At 44.2% G+C, this 18,686-nt stretch overlaps 1 protein-coding gene across 1 annotated transcript; it reads left to right on the top strand.

The window, feature by feature from the left end:
- The first annotated feature begins 6,957 nt into the window (after positions 1–6,957).
- On the top strand, positions 6,958–17,879 carry NRN1 (neuritin 1). Its single transcript, XM_072603740.1, has 3 exons — positions 6,958–7,221; positions 12,657–12,801; positions 16,836–17,879. The coding sequence occupies exons 1-3, from the start codon at positions 7,167–7,169 to the stop codon at positions 17,065–17,067; spliced, it is 432 nt and encodes a 143-aa protein (XP_072459841.1). The 5' UTR covers positions 6,958–7,166; the 3' UTR covers positions 17,068–17,879.
- The last annotated feature ends 807 nt before the right edge of the window (positions 17,880–18,686 follow it).

The following is an 18,686-nucleotide window of genomic DNA, read 5'->3' as shown; positions in this document are numbered from 1 at the left end:
CCAGATCCTCCAGGAATTCTCCACTTTCTCCATAGGGGCCCATCTCCAGTCATTCTGATCTATATCTGGCCACTGGACCCAGATGGTTCTGGAGGAGAAAGTGAAGCTGGTAACTTTGCCCAACCCTCTCCCTATTTACTTTTTTCAAGTCATGGCATCACCTTCCTGAATGAAAGACAGACAACAACAACTTCTTCCATATCTCTGATTGCTAAACCCCTAGTTCATCACATCTGCTTTAGCTTTGCCCATTTCATTTCTTCAATTCCCTACTGAGTTGTACTCAAGAACTGTGATTGTTGAAATTACTGTGTGATGGACATCTCTCTCACACAAGAACAAGTCTTAATCCAAAGACAGGAGGTTAGTTACTAAAGTACCACTAAGACCTTTGGGGAAGACAATTTCACTTATAAGAAGAGACCATGCCACAGACCACAATTTTCTCATCTGTAAAATGAAGAAATTGGACTAGATGGTCACTAAGATCTAACATTCAGCTCTAATATTTTATCTAAAGTCTCTTCTAACACTTAAATTCTATGTCTATGAATTGTGATATCAATGATCCAGTGTATAAAATTCCCATTGTAATTAATGGAGAAAGAAACCAAAGTACGATAAAGCACAATGTCTCATTTTAGGTAATCTGTCAGAGGAGGCGATGTTAGTCATAAAACTAAAATCTTTAGCTTTATGACCAAAATGGTCAAATGTCCCAACTCCAAGATCATACTTTTGTTGTTCAGTCATTTTCAATCATGTCTAACTCTTCCTGACTCAGTATGGGATTTTCTTGGCAAAGATACTGGAGTGATTTGTCATTTCCTTCTCCAGTTCATTTTACAGATGCAGAAACTGAGGAAAACAGAGTTAAATGACTTGCCCAGTGTCACATAGCTAGTCAGTGTCTGAGGCCAGATTTGTACTCAAGAAGATGAGTCTTCCAGACTCCAGGCCCAGCACTCTATCCACTACACCACCTAGCTACCCCAATATTGATGACTAAGTTCAATGGCCTTTTCTCAGTCCATATCTTCCTTGACTTCTCTGTAATTTTTTACACAATTGACCACTTCCTCCTCTTGGACACATCTTATGGTTTCTATCATACTCCTAACTTTCTAAACATTCTTTCTCAGATCCCTCAGTTGAATCATCTCCCCAAAGCATAAGTACCCAAAGCTTATCTTCTCTACACTCTCTCAGTTGGTGATTTAATTCAGTTCTATAGATAGATCTATTTATCACCTCTATGCAGAAGACTCCCAAAACTACATATCCAGCCCAAATTTCTCTCCTAAACCCCAATGTTATATCTCAAAATGCTTACTAGACAACTCCCTATCCCTTATTTCTGTGGTATGGTGTGGAGAACCCTGTCACTATCCAAATCACTGAGGTTCAAAACCTCAGTCATCCTTAACCTCCCTCATTCTCTATGTCCAATCAATTGTCAAGTCCTATTGATTCATTCACAAGATCTACTAAGTTCATCCCCTTCCTTCCACTCATATCACTAGGATAATATTAAGAAATATTAAGTTGTCTGATCACACTCCAGGAATCACTGAAAGCTATTGTATTTGATAACTGGACTACTGGTGACTTTGGACTTCACACTCTGTAAAGTGGTAGAAGTGGAAGCTAGATTGCAGAAGATTCAGGAATGAGGAGAAGAGGCAACAAAGAGAGATTATTCATTCAAATCATTAGTGAGGGAGGAGAGAAGATGGTGATTCAAAGTGGTAGTAAAGTCAGGAGAAGCATACTTTTTTTTACAGAAGAGGAAACTGGTAGACATAAGTAAACAGAAGGGAAGGATTCAGCGGAGAGGGAAAGAATGAAGATGTCACACAGAGAGGTGACTCATAGTCATGGGGTCTGGAGTTGGAAAGAACATTTGAGATCATCTACTCCTACCCCTCATTTAGAGATAAGAACACTCATAAAGAAAAGTCCTAGAGGAGGTAGAAAAGTAGAGGAGCAACAACATAAGTGCAAAGGGGTGAGGGGAACCCTGACAAGGACAACCATTCTTTCCTCTAAGGCAGAAGAAAAGATGGTTGAGGACACGAGACTCATAGTTGTAGAATTTTAGAGATGGAAGGGACCTTAGAGATGAAAAAATGCTCCCATTTTAATGAGGAAAATGAGATCCAGTAAAGTGTTCCAAATAAAACCTAGGGTATTTTGAAAAAGAACCAGATTAAGGAAGGAGAAGCATTGATTCTTCCCTGAACTTTATCATGTGACTATGTGACTTTGGGCAATTTACTTAACATGTAAAGGATTCAATTTATCATCACTCTATACTGTTCTCTTACTTGGCCTACATAGTCATTGCTGGGATAAACAAATTGGCAAGAGAAAGAAAGAACAGAAGGAAGGAAGGAAGGAAGGAAGGAAGGAAGGAAGGAAGGAAGGAAGGAAGGAAGGAAGGAAGGAAGGAAGGAAGGAACGAACGAATATCCTCAATATTGATGGCTAAGTTCAATGGCCTTTTCCCATCAATTCCCATCCCTTCCTTTCCCCTCCTCCTCTCCCATCCAGTCCCCTTCCCCGATCCCTTCTTTTCCTTTCCTTTCCCTTCCTTTCCTTTCATTTCCTTTCCTTTCCTTCCCATTCCTTTCCTATTTTCTTGTCAACTCCTCTTTTCTTCTCTGCTCTCCCCTCCTCTCCTCCCCTCTCAACCCTTTTCTCTCCTCTCCTCTCCTCTCTTCACCTCTCCATCTCCTCTCCCTCCCCTCCTCTCTTCTATACTATTCTCTTACTTGGCCTACATAGTCATTGCTGGGATAAATGAATTGGCAAGAGAAAGAAAGAACGGAAGGAAGGAAGGAAGGAAGGAAGGAAGGAAGGAAGGAAGGAAGGAAGGAAGGAAGGAAGGAAGGAAAAGAATTTTTGGAATAAATGAGCTTTATAAATTTATGCTGTTGACTCAAAAATTTTTAGTTGAAGGCATATGAAATGGCAGACAATTATAAGAAAGAGGGAGACACATTGGTAGGCCAAACTTACATAAAATTTTATCTTTGAATTTTATCTGATCTAGAAGGTGGAGCTAGGGTTCTTGTTGTGGTCCTGGCAAATGTTCTTTGCAAAGAATTTCAGTTATGCTATCTGACAAGATAGCTTTTAGCAAATTCAGTTCTGATTGGAAGGGTTAGTTGAGGGATTCACTTGGTTAATGACACTGTATCCTTTAAAATGCTCACTTGGTGATTTTGAGACTGCAGCAAACCAACAGTGAAAGTTCTCACAAGTGGGAAAGGTACTCCATCTCCTGTGACAACCAGATTTAGAATTCAACATGGTCTCTTCAGCAATTCAAAGGAACCTTGCATCTCTAAGAATTGATTATGCAGACCACTCACTATAGTCAAAAATGATTAAAAACAATCATATAGCACCAAAGGTTTTTGTAAATACTAAGCCTGATAAAAATGTGTATTTTGTGTATTAGCATATTAATAGTAAAGAAAATGACTTATTAAAGGCAGATGTGATAGAATACCTTTCCATTAGAAGAAGCATTATTATCAGTAGCTGGTCAGAGAATCTGATCTTGTGTATTTGGGGTCTGTTCAAAGCAGCTCCTAGTTTTGCTCTGTTTCTTTTTTCCTCAAAGGAATTTTTCCAGCATCTTCAGGACACATCTTTAATATTGGGAATTGCTCCTAATTTTCCAAAACAATCAGCATGCTTTGACTAAAGGGGATTTCATTTTCCTTTTATAGAAAGATCAAAATCAGTATGTCCAGCTGACTAGTGTTCAGGCTGCAGAAGGACTTGTGCCTTAAAACATTTGGCATGTGCCTCCCATCATTCGCTCTGGGAGCCCTTCTGCAACATGAGGCTGCAGTATATGTACCCTTCTGCTCATTCCCTGTTTTAGTGCAGTCTTTTCCTTCATTTCTTTTTTCTTTAGTGAGAATACCAATCACAGAAAACCAGTTCGGGGAACCTAGGTGGGAAAGGAGGAATGGAGGAGGAGGGAGGTAGGACGGGGAAGGTGGGGTGACAGGTTTTAGGAGTTGCGCTATGCAGTACTGCCAGAGTGAAAACTCTTTAATGAAAGATGGATTTGTTAGACACTGGACAGAAGGCAGTCCCACGGACTGTGTAGCATTGCACACCTACAGCCTGCTCTGGAGCGGCTCGGACCATGCCAGTGTGCATGTGCGTCCGTGTTTGGGGTACAGAATGAGCAGATGTCAGGCTGCTGCTCACACACACCTCCACACGTTTTCCAGTTTGCTTTGGCACTGTAGCCCTGCACACACACACATACAGAGAGACAGACCGAGAGAAACCCCTTCCTCTGTCCCTGAGGAAATATACTCCATTGCCCTGTCGGGATATTACACAGCTTTAGAAGTCGCAGCTGCGGGGCGAGGGAGAAATGTTCCCCAAGGACTGGGTGAGGAGTGGAAGAAGGGGAGAATAGGCACACGGGGTTGGCCTGAGGGTACCAATAGCCTCACTCTGCCCTCCTCCCAAACTAAACAAATGTATAAACCTAAAAGTCCGGGCAGGCTGGAGCAGTGGAGGGAAGGGGCAGAGGCTAGGAAGCAGTGGGCGCTGATCAGCTCCAAAGCTCAGGCTCTACAATCCAGAGACCAGGTGGAAGGAGAAAGAAGGGTCAGTGTCCCAGCGCGGCGAGAAGGTGCGCGCTACCCCGCGACGAGCCCGAAATCTCAGGGTGGATCTGAGAGCTACCTGCACCCCCCACCTCTCGGCCTCCCCGCGTTCCGCCCCCGGCTCCTGCCTTTCTTAGAACCTCTAGAGCTCAGGCAAAGGAAACACCCCAGGTTACTGCTCTGCATTTGGAGGCAGAGAAGGTAATCCCCCCAACTCCTCTCCCTCCCACGTCCCCGCCAGGGATGTGGGGAGGGTGAGCAGACCCAGGTCAAGTGGTCCCGCCCCGGTGACGTCATGTAAGACGGGGTGGGGAGAGAAGCCAGCTCCTCCCGCCTCCTTTCCCGGCTCCTCCTCCTGCAACAAACAGAACGCGCGCGCGCGCACACACACACACAGACACACACACACACACACAGACACACACAGACACACACACACACACACACACACACACACACAGACACACACACACACACACACACACACACACACACACACACATACACACCCATACATACAAACACCGAGAATCTTAGCCTGCTGGGCATAGAACCTTGAGGGAGTTTTCTTTAGAGCTTTCCCTAAAAGGAAGAGAGAGCAGCAACAGGACAGATTGTACTAAACCCAAAATTATATACCTTGGTTTCCCTTCTCCAATGCAAGCGCCTCTTCTTCCACTTCCACAGTTACAGCATGTTGCACCCAAAGGTTCCCCTCCCTTTATTTTACATTTTCCCCCTCCCCCACCTCCTACTTCTTCAAAAACTGTCTTAAGAAACTGAGCTAGATAGATGCGTAGATAGTGAATAGTGGATTTATTCGAAAGACTGAATTTGATTATCCTGTTTGGTTACCTTTGTAACATGTACATTCGTGAAGTTGTTGTTTTTCCCCAGTTTGTATGTATTATAAAATTTCAGTCTATATAACCTATTTGATGCAAAACAAGAAGTGAGATGGAGAGAAGAGAGGAAGGAAGGTAAGAGGAGAGGATTATATGGGGAAGGGAAAAGAAGTTAAAGCATTTATTAAGCACCTACTTTGTGCCAGGTAGTGTGCTAAGAGCTTAACAAATATCTCATTTGATCTCAAATAGATACGGATTTATATATGAATCAGGCAACAAAGTACTGGAGAAGTGAAATGGCCTATTTATATTGATCATTTGTAATCTCTTGCATTTACAGACCTGTCTTTTGTCATCTTATCTTTCACACTGCGCCTAGCTCAAGATGTATCTGCAGAAACATTGACTTGAATAATAAACTGGACACTGTATTGCACCCATTAAAAAAGCGTTATGTGAGCATTAAGCAGCTGATCTGAATCCAAGAAAATTACAAACTACTACCCTTCAAATTTTAGAGTCACAGTAGTTATTATATATATTCTACCAGAAAATAATCTTTGTAGAATCCCTTCACTCTCTCTTCATTCCCTTCTAATCCCTCCCCCTTCCCCGCAAAAAGTGAATGAGGCCTCCCTTTTCTCTGCTGAGGGAATTGGATGGGATTCGTGTATTTATTAGCCCAAGGATGAAAATATATCAGATTGCGTGTGAGTGCACGCTCGTGCATAAATATATCGGCGCGCTCTCGTAGGAGTGTGTGGACGTGTATGTGTATGTGGACGTGTGTGTGCGTGCTTGTGTGCTAGTTGGTGCTCCAGGCTGCATACTGAGCTCAGCTGTTGAGTTGGAGAAAAGGAGGGGGTAGGCCAGTGCATGTGTGTTCCGAGAGGGAGGCGGGGAGGGAACGACCCTCTAGGATTAATAGAGCTTGCTTGGCTTTTTTCCCTTCCTTTCTTTTTCTCCAGAAACTCCCCTGCAGTATTAAAATGTTAAGGTGGAGAAAGGGTTTTTCGATGAGCGAATTCCTGGTGGGTAGTGGGGAGGAGGGAGGAAAGTGAGGATAGGGGAGGGAGGAGGAATGAAGAGGCAGGTTTAAAAAAATGATCAAGAAATAGTGAACTGGGAGCGCAAGGACTCCCCAACTGAGGGGGTGTGTGTGAGGGGGGTGGTCACACAGCCCACGCCTCTAGCAATGACTGGCAGAAGATGGAGAAAGTGAAAATGGAAGATGTGCATAGTGGTGGTGGTGATGTGGACATTTTCACCATGGGGAGAAGAGATTTCGTTCGGCTTGCACATTAACGGGAGATATCTGGATAATTCCAGCTTCTGATGACTATAAATGGCGATTCTCTTCCAAGGTGCCTATATAAAAAAAAAAAAAAATCATTCCGTGTCATCCCCCACGTCAGGCCTGCTCGTGGGCGTGAGGCAGTACTTCCTCCGCCCCCTCCTAACGGAGTGAACCATTCCCAGCTCTCTCTCTCTCTGTGTCTCTCTCACTCTCTCACTCTCTCTCCATCTCTCTCCTCCCTCTGCCTCCCCTCTCTACAAAGTAGTCTTCTGCTGCTGCTGGAACTTGTTGGCAATGCCTATTTTTCAGCTTTCCCCCGCGTTCTCCAAACTAACTATTTAAAGATCTGCAGTCGCAAATGGTTTTACTAAATGTAGGATGGGACTTAAGTTGAACGGCAGATACATTTCACTGATCCTCGCTGTGCAAATAGGTAAGTGGACCGCAAAATGATGTCTCGAGTTTTATGCACCCAAAATCCAATCGGTGCTCGTAGGACATAGATTGTCTAAATAACTTAATCGGACTGGTTTGATGGGTGCAGATGTGACAGGTAGCTCTCACTCGGCCGATTGCATTAGGGTTTTTTTGCGGAGCTGGTAAAATCCAGAAGGGACAAACTGGTCATCGGTTGTCTCCTTAGATATTCTCCGTCCCATTCCCCTTTGCCTAAGTGAACAGGCTACCTTGGGCTTGCCAGGAAATGTTTATATGCGGTTGGTTGCTTTTCTTCTTCTTTTTATCTCGTAATCTATATTTGCTTCTGTATCTAGACTCTTATGGTATGTCTTGGATGCTGGAGGAATGGCATTGATTCCCCAGCATACGAAAAGGCACATTTTGCCGGGACAAAAGGGTAAGAAAAGAGAGGAAGGAGATGGAGAGACAGAATTGGAAAGTTTGTGTGCCTGAAAGCAAAGATATGTGGGGTTCCAGCTGCTGCATATAGAACTTTGTCATTCCCTCCTTCCCCGCCCCCATCTCCCAGCTGCAGTGTTTGCCCAGGGAACCACATTAGGTGCACGGTTTATTTATCCTTGCTGCAGTATTTGCACAGTGCTGTATGGAGAGGGGGGTGTTAAAAATAATAGATAATTTCACAGACTGAAAACGAAAAAGCAGTACCACTCAATATATTGAAATATTGCATGCAATGCATGTATCCATTTAGAAATATAATTAACATTTGAACATCTCCGATAAGAGATGGATTAGTTGCATATATGCCTGTTATCATACCATCTCTCCAGACATATTTGTGTGTATTCCATATTATGTGTGAGAAAGGAGTTTGAGGTACTTGAGTTTATAAAGTACCCTCTTGTTCCGGGAGGTCAGATGTCTTTGTTCACCATTTTGTGTCAAGGAATGTTTCTCCGTAGTTACACTTGTCAAACATACTGGCATCCAGAATGAAGAAAATGCTATAGAAAGATTAAATGGAATCCCAGACTGCGCTGTTTAGTTCAATCATTAATTAAATTTGACTTAAAGTGAAAGGGAAGCAGGTTACTAATAGACCTAGAAATAGATTTTTAAAAAAAACTCTTCAAACGGGTTTTCTGCAGACGGAGGGATTCGTTGCCTCAGATCTTTGCAGTCTGAAGCATTCCTTGCAGAAAGATCTTTGCAGCATTGGGAGGAGGGTGATGAGGAGAGTTAAGAGAGTAGGATTTAAGGCGGGGAAGAGGGAAGCTCCACATGATTAATAACATTTTTTCTTGCGGAGAAGTCTGAAGGAGACTTTGGGTTCTGTGCAATTTGTAAACGAAGACAAACTGTTTTCAGATGGATATTTTAAAGTGTTTGAAATGGTCTCGCTTTACTAAGCTATTTTCTCATAAAGCTTTTTGGGAATGGAGATTGGATGAATGCCAGAGGGGTGTGTGTGTGTCTGTGTGTCTGTGTGTCTGTGCGTGTGTGTGTCCCTGTGGGTTAGGTCAATTTCTTCTAAGAATTTTGGTGTTTTAAAATCCGGTCATTCCTTCAGATATCAACAATAAGGAGCTTTTCTAGTTGTGAGGAAATTTGTTGAAGCTGAAAATTAATGCATTCGGCAGTTTAGACCCATGAATTTTCAAAGAGCATGAGAAGGCAGTTGGTATTGAGTTGGTTTTCATCATATAAAGTCAATTTTAGAACCTATTTCCTGTGCCCTCCAAAATCATCCCTTGCAAGCTCTCTGTTTTGAAATCTTGGGGGGAAAACCTTTGTAAATGGACAGGGTTAGAGTTCAAATTGGATAGTGAAGATGCTTTTCAAGTATATCAGCAACTGCCCCGAAATGACCATATGTAGGATATGTAGGAGCTGGAATTAAAGTTTAGGCTATCATTTGATCCTAAATGTATATCCTTATCCTCAGTAGATCCTTGTTCTTTATTAATTCATGGTTGGGAGCTCTCCGGCATCTTTGACATTTGGCAAGAAAAGTGGAAATGAAGTGGGAGGGAAAAGACAGAGGAGAGGGGGTTGGGATGAGGAGAGAGAGGGATTAAGAATGAAAAATCTTGGAACGAATGGAGAGATGAATGGAGGGGTTTTTTTAAGAATCAAGCAAGACATAAGGCATAAGGTTTAAACACAGGGAAACATTTTTTGCTTGGGGAGACTCAATTAAAGGCTCAATTAAGAAGAGTCCATTGATCTATTTTAATATGGGCTTTCTAGTTCTCTTATGTTCAGAGTTTCTTTTTACAGTGGAGTATATCAAAATGAGTTTTCAGTTTCAAAAACAAGGAAAAGAAAATACGGAAAATTGTTTGGGGGATTCTTATTTTAAATAGATATCAGCATGTGTATTCTTGTGGGTCTTTCCTGCAGCAGCTCTGGATGGTGTGATAAGTGCCCTCCCTCCCTACTCCCCCAAATCCCCCTTCTCCTCTAACTTTGCTTTTTAAAGATAAAAACAATTCTCGATCGCTCTGTTTTTCAACGGAGTCTGTCCAAGTGAAGGAAAGGTATGCGTATGAAGAGAGAAGAACGAATATTTTGTTTTCCTTCTATTATAGCGTTGCATTTTCTGGCATTTTCTGCTCTGATGAATTTCTGGGTGATTCGTGACATTTTTGCTGAGTCCTATTTAAAACCTAGGCCCCAGTGCTCGCTCTCTCTCTCTCTCTCTCTCTCTCTCTCTCTCTCTCTCTCTCTCTCTCTCTCTCTCTCTCTCTCTCCTCCCCTCTTCTCTGTCTGTCTCTCTTTCTCCTAGAGGTCAGGAATATTTGTCCCACAGTCACAGTCTTTTTTCCAGTCTCTACCTGCATTAGATAACCGGCCCCAGGCTGGACAGTTCCCTGTCAGCTATCCTCAAGAGGTCCCGCAGGTGTTGTGGCCGCTCATGGGTCTGTCAGTTTCCGTATTTAGGCCCAAAGCTGGGAGAGTGGGTTGGTCCGGGACAATAAATGGGGTTCCTAATCGGGGGACAGAAAAATCTTGGAAAGTCCCTCTGAAAAGGGGAAGTAAGGAACACAGCTCGGAGTTCGGAGAGTTAAGGCTAGACACTCAAGACTGAAGGCTTAGGCACAATCCCTCTGAGTCTGCCCTGAAGCGTGATTTTACTTGTGGCCTGGAAAACTAGGGTCCTCACCTCCATTTCACCTCTGTCCCTTCTAAATTCGACAGTACCCTCCAGCCACAAGGCCACACTGGTGCAGCAGGCACTGCGGCGGGAATAGACACGGGAGACCCTCTGGGGCTCTGGGTTCTTTCCGTTTTCCAGAATCAAAGTGTATTAAATTACAGGCACAAGCTTCCAGTTCTCCTTCAGTTTGCAGCGGTGGTGACCACTGGGAAATGCTTTTAAAAGTCAGAGACTTGAAGTCCCTGGGGTTCACCTATTGAAATTTGCCTCCCTGGGATCCAACAGTGATCCAAAGTGGGAGAAAAAACCTCCTTTCTGTTCCTCTACAGATTCCTTCCCCCCTCCTCTCTTCCCCCAGAGATCTTCCACACACACACCCCGATTTATTTGCAGAGGGAAAGAGCTTGGGGTATATCATCAGCTGTTCTTGTTCCATTCTGCTTTGCGGGGATTTTCCAATCCCAGACACATACATCCCCAAACCTCGCACTCCATGGATCTAAAAAGCTCCAGTAGTCTCTCGCCTCCGAGTTACGGACCCTTCCTCCCTCTTCTATGAGTGATTTTGGAACTATGTGCCTAGACCGGAGAAAAGCGAGGGGAGACACGGTGCATTCCTTTGTAGCCAGGTTTTTCTGAGCTCAAATGGGATTGCCGGAGGCGCCAAGGATCCCTGGGAGAGGAAGCTGTCACAGCCCTATGTTAGGATTGTGGAGATAGGCAGGTTTTTGTTTTTCCGGGGTGAGAGTAGGGAATGCCTAGAAATGAAATCCTTTCCGCAGCACTACATAGAGGTGAGATGAGGTAAACCAATTCCCCTCCCCTTGTTTCCACATGACCGCAGCACTAGCCTCAGTGGACGTGACACCAGGGAGCCCCAAGGAGACACACGTACAAAGGCTGTGAACCCAAAGCACCCTGCAACCTCTCTCAACACATCTTAACCCTCCAGTGAACATCGCCCCTCCAACCCAAAAACACATAAGCACGCACACTCGTGAACACACAAGCTTCATTGCATAAAATGAATTTATAATAAAAATAAATGTTTTAGGTTTCTGATGGAAGCCTATTAGGGACATGAAATTTGAATTTTTTATTTTCTCCGGAATATACTGTAGCATTCATCTCTTTCTATGTCTGTCTCTCTGACATCTGAGATAAAGTAGTCCAGCTTCCTCCTTTTATTGATGGAGATGAAGTGATTTGCCCAAGGTCACACAGCTAGTTGTTGGTTAGGACTTCAATAAATCTTGGTGGTAGTGTTTTAACTTGGAACTCTCTCTCTCTCTCTCTCTCTCTCTCTCTCTCTCTCTCTCTCTCTCTCTCTCTCTCTCTCTCTCACACACACACACACACACACACACACACACACACACACACACATACACACACACACACACACACCATCCCACATTGGTTCAAAGAAAAAATTTAAACCACATTACTATTTCTGGTAAACCCTCTCCTCTGTATTAGGTGGGCCATATTATGTTTGCAAGTTTAATTTGATAGAAAGCATCTTTTAGACTAGGATGATAGGTTCATATGCACCTTACAAATCTAGAAATGTGGCCTGACATCTCCGATATTTCATTGTGCGAAGAAGAAATTTGTAAGGTAGAGATGAACTGGAGGATAGGAGTCCTTTCCATATATTCGTCTCATTCCATCTGTCTTTCCCCTCTTCCCATTAATAGCTTATATACTCCCAGCTTTTGGAGACCCCTCTCTCAGGGTTCAAAACCAAAAATTAACAAAATGTGATAATGGCTTAACGATGAAGGTACTGTGTTTGTTTGGGGTTTTTGGGGGGAGAAGGAGGCAAACGGGAAGCGAGATTTGAGGGAGAAAGTGTCTACAAAAGAACGATCCCTCTCTCTCCCTCCAGCGTTTTCTTACATTTCCCACCCTAGACCTAAAATCTGAATAAGACCGGTGGCTCAGTGCCTGTCTAGGTTTTCAAATCTGTCATTCTCAACACACGTTTCTCATTTAAAATTAATTCGGTCTGGTGGCTGGAATGCTAATGGGAGAGAGCTCTACGGGTGAGTTGAAGGAAGAAGAAAGAGAGCCTGGGACCTCTCCATGGCGTTTGAAGCAGCAGTGGCAGCTGCAAGACCCTATTCCAGAGGCTCGGCTCGGAGCTTGGTGCCTTGGACCTGGGGCATACCTCTGGGGACTCCCGGGCCCTTACTTCTGCAGTGCGGGATTTGATTGTGCTGGGAGCTGTCTCCGCCTCTGAGGTGCTGATATGTGTCCCCCTCCCTTCCCCTCCTCCCCCGCAGCGTACCTGGTGCAAACGGTGAGAGCTGCTGGGAAGTGCGATGCGGTCTTTAAGGGGTTTTCCGACTGTTTGCTCAAGCTGGGCGATAGCATGGCCAACTACCCGCAGGGCCTGGACGACAAGACAAACATCAAAACCGTCTGCGCGTAAGTTTCCCTGCTTTTGTTTTTTCTTTACTTTCAAAACATTGCACATAACTTTGAAAACTAGGCTCCTCACTCCACACATCCCTCTCCTCTCTGCTACTACAAAAACCGTTTCTTTTCCTCTCTGTCCGTCTCTTATCTCTCCTTTTTCTTTCTTGTTCTCTCTCAACCTTCTCCCTCCTCGCTCTCCAGTCTCCTCTCTCTCTCTCTCTCTCTCTCTCTCTCTCTCTCTCTCTCTCTCTCTCTCTCTCTCTCTCTCTCTCTCTCTTTCCTCCCGTCTCCCTCCTCTCTCCTCCATTTTCCTCTCTCCTCTTTCCTCCCCCTCCCTCCCCTTCCTTTTCTTTCTTTAAGAAAAGGTGTGCCATACAGTACTGAGGAAGAGAGCCCGGCAGTTCAAGTGATTATTCCCCAGGCCCTCTGAAGTTTCAGCCTGTGATTGTAGTACACTGCACTCAGAGGGTCATTAGATAAGGGAGTCTGATTTCTCTCCCTTTTGATTCATTGCCTCTCTAGAGGTATTGTACATTCGCTGTATCTCCGGAGGGGGGGAAGTACACAAGCTCGAAGGTGGGCTTGAATCCAGGAGTATGCGTGAAGATGAGGGTGCCCTGTTTTATTAGGATGTCTATTTCCATACAGAGTGAGAAATACCATTTTTACTGTCTTACCGCGTGATATAGCTATAACAGCGTCTGCCCAGTGTCTCTGTTGTTTAGAGGCTTAAGGTCATTTAAAAAAAAGAAAGAAAGAAAGAAAGTAGAACCCTTTAATTATGACAACACTGGCCAAAAGGATGCTAAATGCCACAGGGAGAAAAAGAGGACAAAATCTAATATTTGCTCTTTTGTGATCTGTTGTTAGTAGTCTCCATTTTTGTCTGTTTAGCTTAGTTTTGCACCACAATAACGACCTTAAGCTTAACTAACAAGGGGAGAGGGTTAGGTGGGAAGGGGGGGGGGGGGCGGTGCAGAGACTGATAGAGAAAAAAATCCAACTCTGTCTTGATAGAGAATTTCTCCAAGGTAGAGGAACCAGGTTATTGGGCTCACTTCAGCTTCCCGCTTCTTTCTCCCCAGCAGTCCCACTAAGGTCTAGAACCTGGAGTGCGAATAAGGGCTTTTCTTCACAAAGTTAACTGCTGCTTCTGAGATAATCAAATGTAGCTCCTCCTGTAGCTTTTTCCTTTAGATCGGACAGCACTCTTAACAAATTGAGGAATTGAGCTTTTCTGCTGGGAACGCGTTAGATGGAGCTGCTCCGTACCTCTTCGCTTCCCCCTCCCCCTGCATTTTTAAAAAGGGAATTTTCCATGTACCCGTAGAGCCTGCCCTTCCACATAGAGTAATGCAGCCTAGAGGTAGAATCGGACGGTTAAACATCGCAGTGGTCTGAGTGATTTCTTCCATTCTACAAAATCAAATCCTATCCCTCTCCATCCCCATCTCCTCTGAGCACCCCCGTCCCCCCGAACCTGCCTGCGATTTTTTACTAACAAGCCAGGTCCCCAGATCACTGTATTCTTTTCGAAATATGTCTAATGCCAACAGAGACCCGATATAATAATTCAAAATGCTATACTAAACAGTGGAAAGGCTCGAGGCTCCTTCCCTACATGCACGCACCTCTCTCCAAACGTATAGAAGAAGATAGGGGTCTATCTATAGCTCTATCGACAAGCAGCTAAATATAGAGAGCAGCCCAAATCCTCGGCTATTTTCAAGGATCTCGATGATTTGCCAAGCTGTTGAATTATTCAGCAGGATAGCGACCTCATTAGTTATTTCGTGAAACGGGGAAATGAGTACTGTCGTTCCATCCTGAGGTCTAATGTCCTGTTTGGGGTCCTAAATACAACTCAGTTGCAGAAGAGCTGGTTTCTTTCAATGGATGGTTGAGTTCCACTTAGTTCCAATCATCCCCCACCCCTCCACAATACACACACCACATCACACATAACTTCCAGTTGGTAACTCACCCAGGGGTCCCTTGCCTGCTCCCCCACAAACCCCAGTCCCTGAAGCCCTCCCTCTCCCCACCAGCATCAATAAAAGAAGGTGGGGAGAGATTTAGTAGCCCTATGGGAGGCGCAATTACTGCAGAAACACCGCAGGAGGTACAGGCTCGGCCCTTCTGGCATCTCAATATTTCATTTATTGTAAATTGAGAAATCAAAAAAGTTCAGGTTGAAATCCACCCCACCCCACCCCCACTACCAAGCGTGAAGTGCTTGCATATTGGAATCCAGACTTCTGACACAAATAGAGATTATTTCATATACATGGATATATGCACACACATATGTGTGTGTACATACATACACACATATACAAATATATCATATACAACTATTTTAAGGGAGAGGGGACTATTTTATGGTGGAGAGTGGAATGGAAATACAGATTAGCAATGCTATTTGATGCATTCAAGGCAAGTCGGTTGTCAGACCCCCTAGAGTTGGGGAGATGGAAATGACCTAGGTCCTAAAGGAGACAGCGCCCCAGTAATCGATCACGGGTTGAGATTATATTTAGTTCCGTGATCTATTTTTGGTTTTCAAAGGAAAGGGGGAAAAAACGAAGAAGGACAGACTTGATATGGGGAGGGAGAGGAGGAGGAGAGAAGTGGTTTATGAATTCATGAAAGGTGTCCAGGAAGGACAGGTGAAGGGGAGGAAGAGCGAAAGCCCTCTAAGGACCTACAGCGTCTCTGTCCCAAGGTAACCCAGCCGAGGTGGGACATAATCGCCTCTGATTACCAGTTTTGCAATCCTGGCTTTTCTGAGGAATTGGAGATAGCCTGTCATCCAAAATCTGTGGGAAGCTGGGAAGATGACCTGCAATGGTCCCCGTTTCCATAAGTAGGGTATAGTCTAGCAGCACATGGAATGGAAGGGTTGGGGAGCAATAAGTCAAGAAATACAGCGACACTGAGGGGCAAAGGTAGGGGAGAACTGACGGGGAGAAAGAGGGAAGCAAAATGTGAGAAAATAAATATGAGGTAAAGAAATCTGGGAGGGGAAAAAGGGGATGAGAAAAGAGAAACAGGGAGAGAGGTGGTAAAGGACGGGAGGGGACAGAAAAGAATAAAATGGAAAGAGGAAAGGATGGAGGGACGGAAGGAGGGAGAAGAGAAAGGGAGGGGAGTAGAGGGAAAGGGAAAAGAGGAGGAGTCGGAAATGAGGGAGGGAAAGATCAATGAAGGTAAGAAAGAGAAGAGAGGGGCAAAGAAAAGGGAGAAGGAAGGAGAGAGAAACAGAAGGAAGGAGGGAAGGCGAGAGAAGAGCAAGGACAACGAAAGAGAAAGAGGCAGAGGGAGTTGAGGGGGAGGAGAGGGGAAAAAATATGGGAGACACGCATAGAGCAGGCGAGTGAGGGAGTGAGCGACACATCTTGCGAGTTGAGGCATTAATAGGAGCCAGCTTGCAGGGCTTAGCAATGTTTTCCTTGCTTTCCCCAAGGAAAACTAGCAATCTGTTTGCCGAGGCCACGGTGCCAGAGCCTCGCGATTGGTTTAGTCCTGACCTGCCCTACACTGCGCTCTTTGATAGACACAGCCCAGAATTGAGTGGAGGTGGGTAGGATGGAGGAAACCACGGCGCGTGCGACAAAGAAAGGACGATGCTGTGACTATCGTGACAGTCTCAGGCGTCACGACTTCTTTGAGCTCTTGCAACTAGACTACGGAAGGTGGGAGTTAGAGAAGCGAGAGGGTGAGGGATTCGGAGCAAACGGAAAGGAGCTGGGCTGGGTGAGTGAACCGACCGCTCCCAAAAGCGAATTACCCTAAGGCTCTGCGGAGCTTTGGCGGAAACGGCGGTGAAGATAATTAGGGCCTGCTGAAGGGAGAGAGAAATTTCAGGGCGAGCTTAACCCGAGGGGGGGCGGAGGCGGGGGGGGGGGGGGGGCAGTGTTGGGGTTGGAGCAGTTACGAGCAGCCGCCCAGGCTGGGGAACTGGCTGGTAGCTGTGGGCTCAGCTAAAGGTACAGAAAGTGAACGTGTTCTCCCCTGCTTTGTTGTGCTTTGTTCCTCGCCAGATACTGGGAGGATTTCCACAGCTGCACCGTCACAGCCCTTACGGATTGCCAGGAAGGGGCCAAAGATATGTGGGATAAATTGAGAAAAGAATCCAAAAACCTCAATATCCAAGGCAGCTTATTTGAACTATGCGGAAACAGCAATGGGTCGGCTCCTTCGCTCCTGCTCCCGACCTTCCCTTTGCTCTTGGCGTCTCTCTCTGCAGCTTTAGCAGCCTGGCTTTCCTTCTGAGGGAGGGGCACCAGGCGCCCCCGGCAGACACACACTCACTTCATATTACTGGATTTATAGAGGAAGTATCCATCCGTTTTGGGGGGACGTTGTGATTCTCTGTGATGCTGAAAACATTCATATAGGATTATGGGGGAAAAATACCACGTTATTCTCTTTTATTTTTTTTTCCTCCTTGTGTTTTATTTGCCAAATGTTACTACCAAACAGTGAGCAACAACAGCCAAACCGGACCTCAGCTTTATTAAGTCTTCAAACGGAAATACGAAAATGCGAGCCCCCCTCCCCTGATTTTTTCTTTTTTCTTTCTGTTTTATTTTTCCAAATGAATCTCAGGAACGGCCCTGGGCCGCCTAATATATTAATCATGATAATACATGAGAAATGATGGGCTCCTCCTAATAGGAAAGAAAACGTGGAGAGAAGGCCACGGGGAATGAATTCAAGATCGATGTCCACGTGAGAAGCATCTAGTGAATAATTCACAGTTTCTATCGCATCTTTCTTCCACAGAATCTTGTTTTGGTCATTTCCACTGCGAATTTCTCCTCAAGAAAAGAAAAAGGACAGATTTAATTTTTTTTTAATGATGGGGGAGGGAAGGGAGAGGGGAAAAGAGATGTATCAAATGACCACAGGAACCGAATGCTGCTAAGGTTGCTGGGAGATTAGCTTTACCTGCTGTTGTCAATGCATCTTTCCAAGTTCACTGCCTTTATTTTCCCTTCTTTCTTGTTTTAGATGTTACACATACAGTAATACCTGAATATCCAATGGTATAGATCACGAAGGGGGCTTAAATGTTATCCTAAAATACAGTATAACGATTTTGACATAAAGAGCCTTGATTTAAAAAAAAATAAGAGAGATGTAATTTTAAAAAAGTTTATTATAAATTAAATTCAGCAAAAAAGATTTGCTACAAAGTATAGAGAAGTATAAAATAAAAATTATTGTTTGAAATGAGGGTGTCATTTGTTTCCTATATCATGCCTGGTTTCTTTACGCTGATTTCTCCAATTAAAGAGACAGGGTTTAGGAGGAGAGGATCATAACTGGGAAACTGAAGTTTATTTACTGTCTAGTGTAGAGAGGCAAATATTAAAAAGCTTTGTCTATTCAACAACCTTCACTCTTAAAAAATCTTAACAGTTCCTAAAAAGAGATGCTTTGATCTGTTGACTTCATTGGTCAAACACTTCTTTGTGAACACTCCTTTATTCAATTAAGAAAAATAAGAAAAAAAACACTTGTTTTTTAGGGGTTGGGTTTCTAATAAACAAAGACAGAAACAATATAAACAGGAAAGGTTAGAGAAAATTTGTTTTTTTTCAAGATGTAAGAAGAAAAAAAAAACAGCCCCCCCCAAAAAAAGACCAAAGTATTGAGCTTGTATTTCCCCCTGTCCCAAGCATCTAACACTATTGGTTAAAATAGCTGGCACTGCAATAGCTAAACAGTAGAACTCGAAACACTTCTCTAAACTCATGTGCAGGATAAGATGGAATGCTTTGTGGTGGAGAAAAGGCTGTTCTGAGCTAGAAAAGGAACCACCATTAAGGGCTGCAGAAGAGGGACAGAAAGGCTATCTTCTCTGGCAGGGATCAGATGAATCCTTT

Source organism: Notamacropus eugenii, chromosome 4 (assembly GCF_028372415.1).
Source record: "Notamacropus eugenii isolate mMacEug1 chromosome 4, mMacEug1.pri_v2, whole genome shotgun sequence".
In the NCBI taxonomy this organism is placed as follows: Eukaryota; Metazoa; Chordata; class Mammalia; order Diprotodontia; family Macropodidae; genus Notamacropus; species Notamacropus eugenii.
Note: the sequence above shows the minus strand (reverse complement) of the source record. Positions and strands in the feature narration are given on the sequence as shown.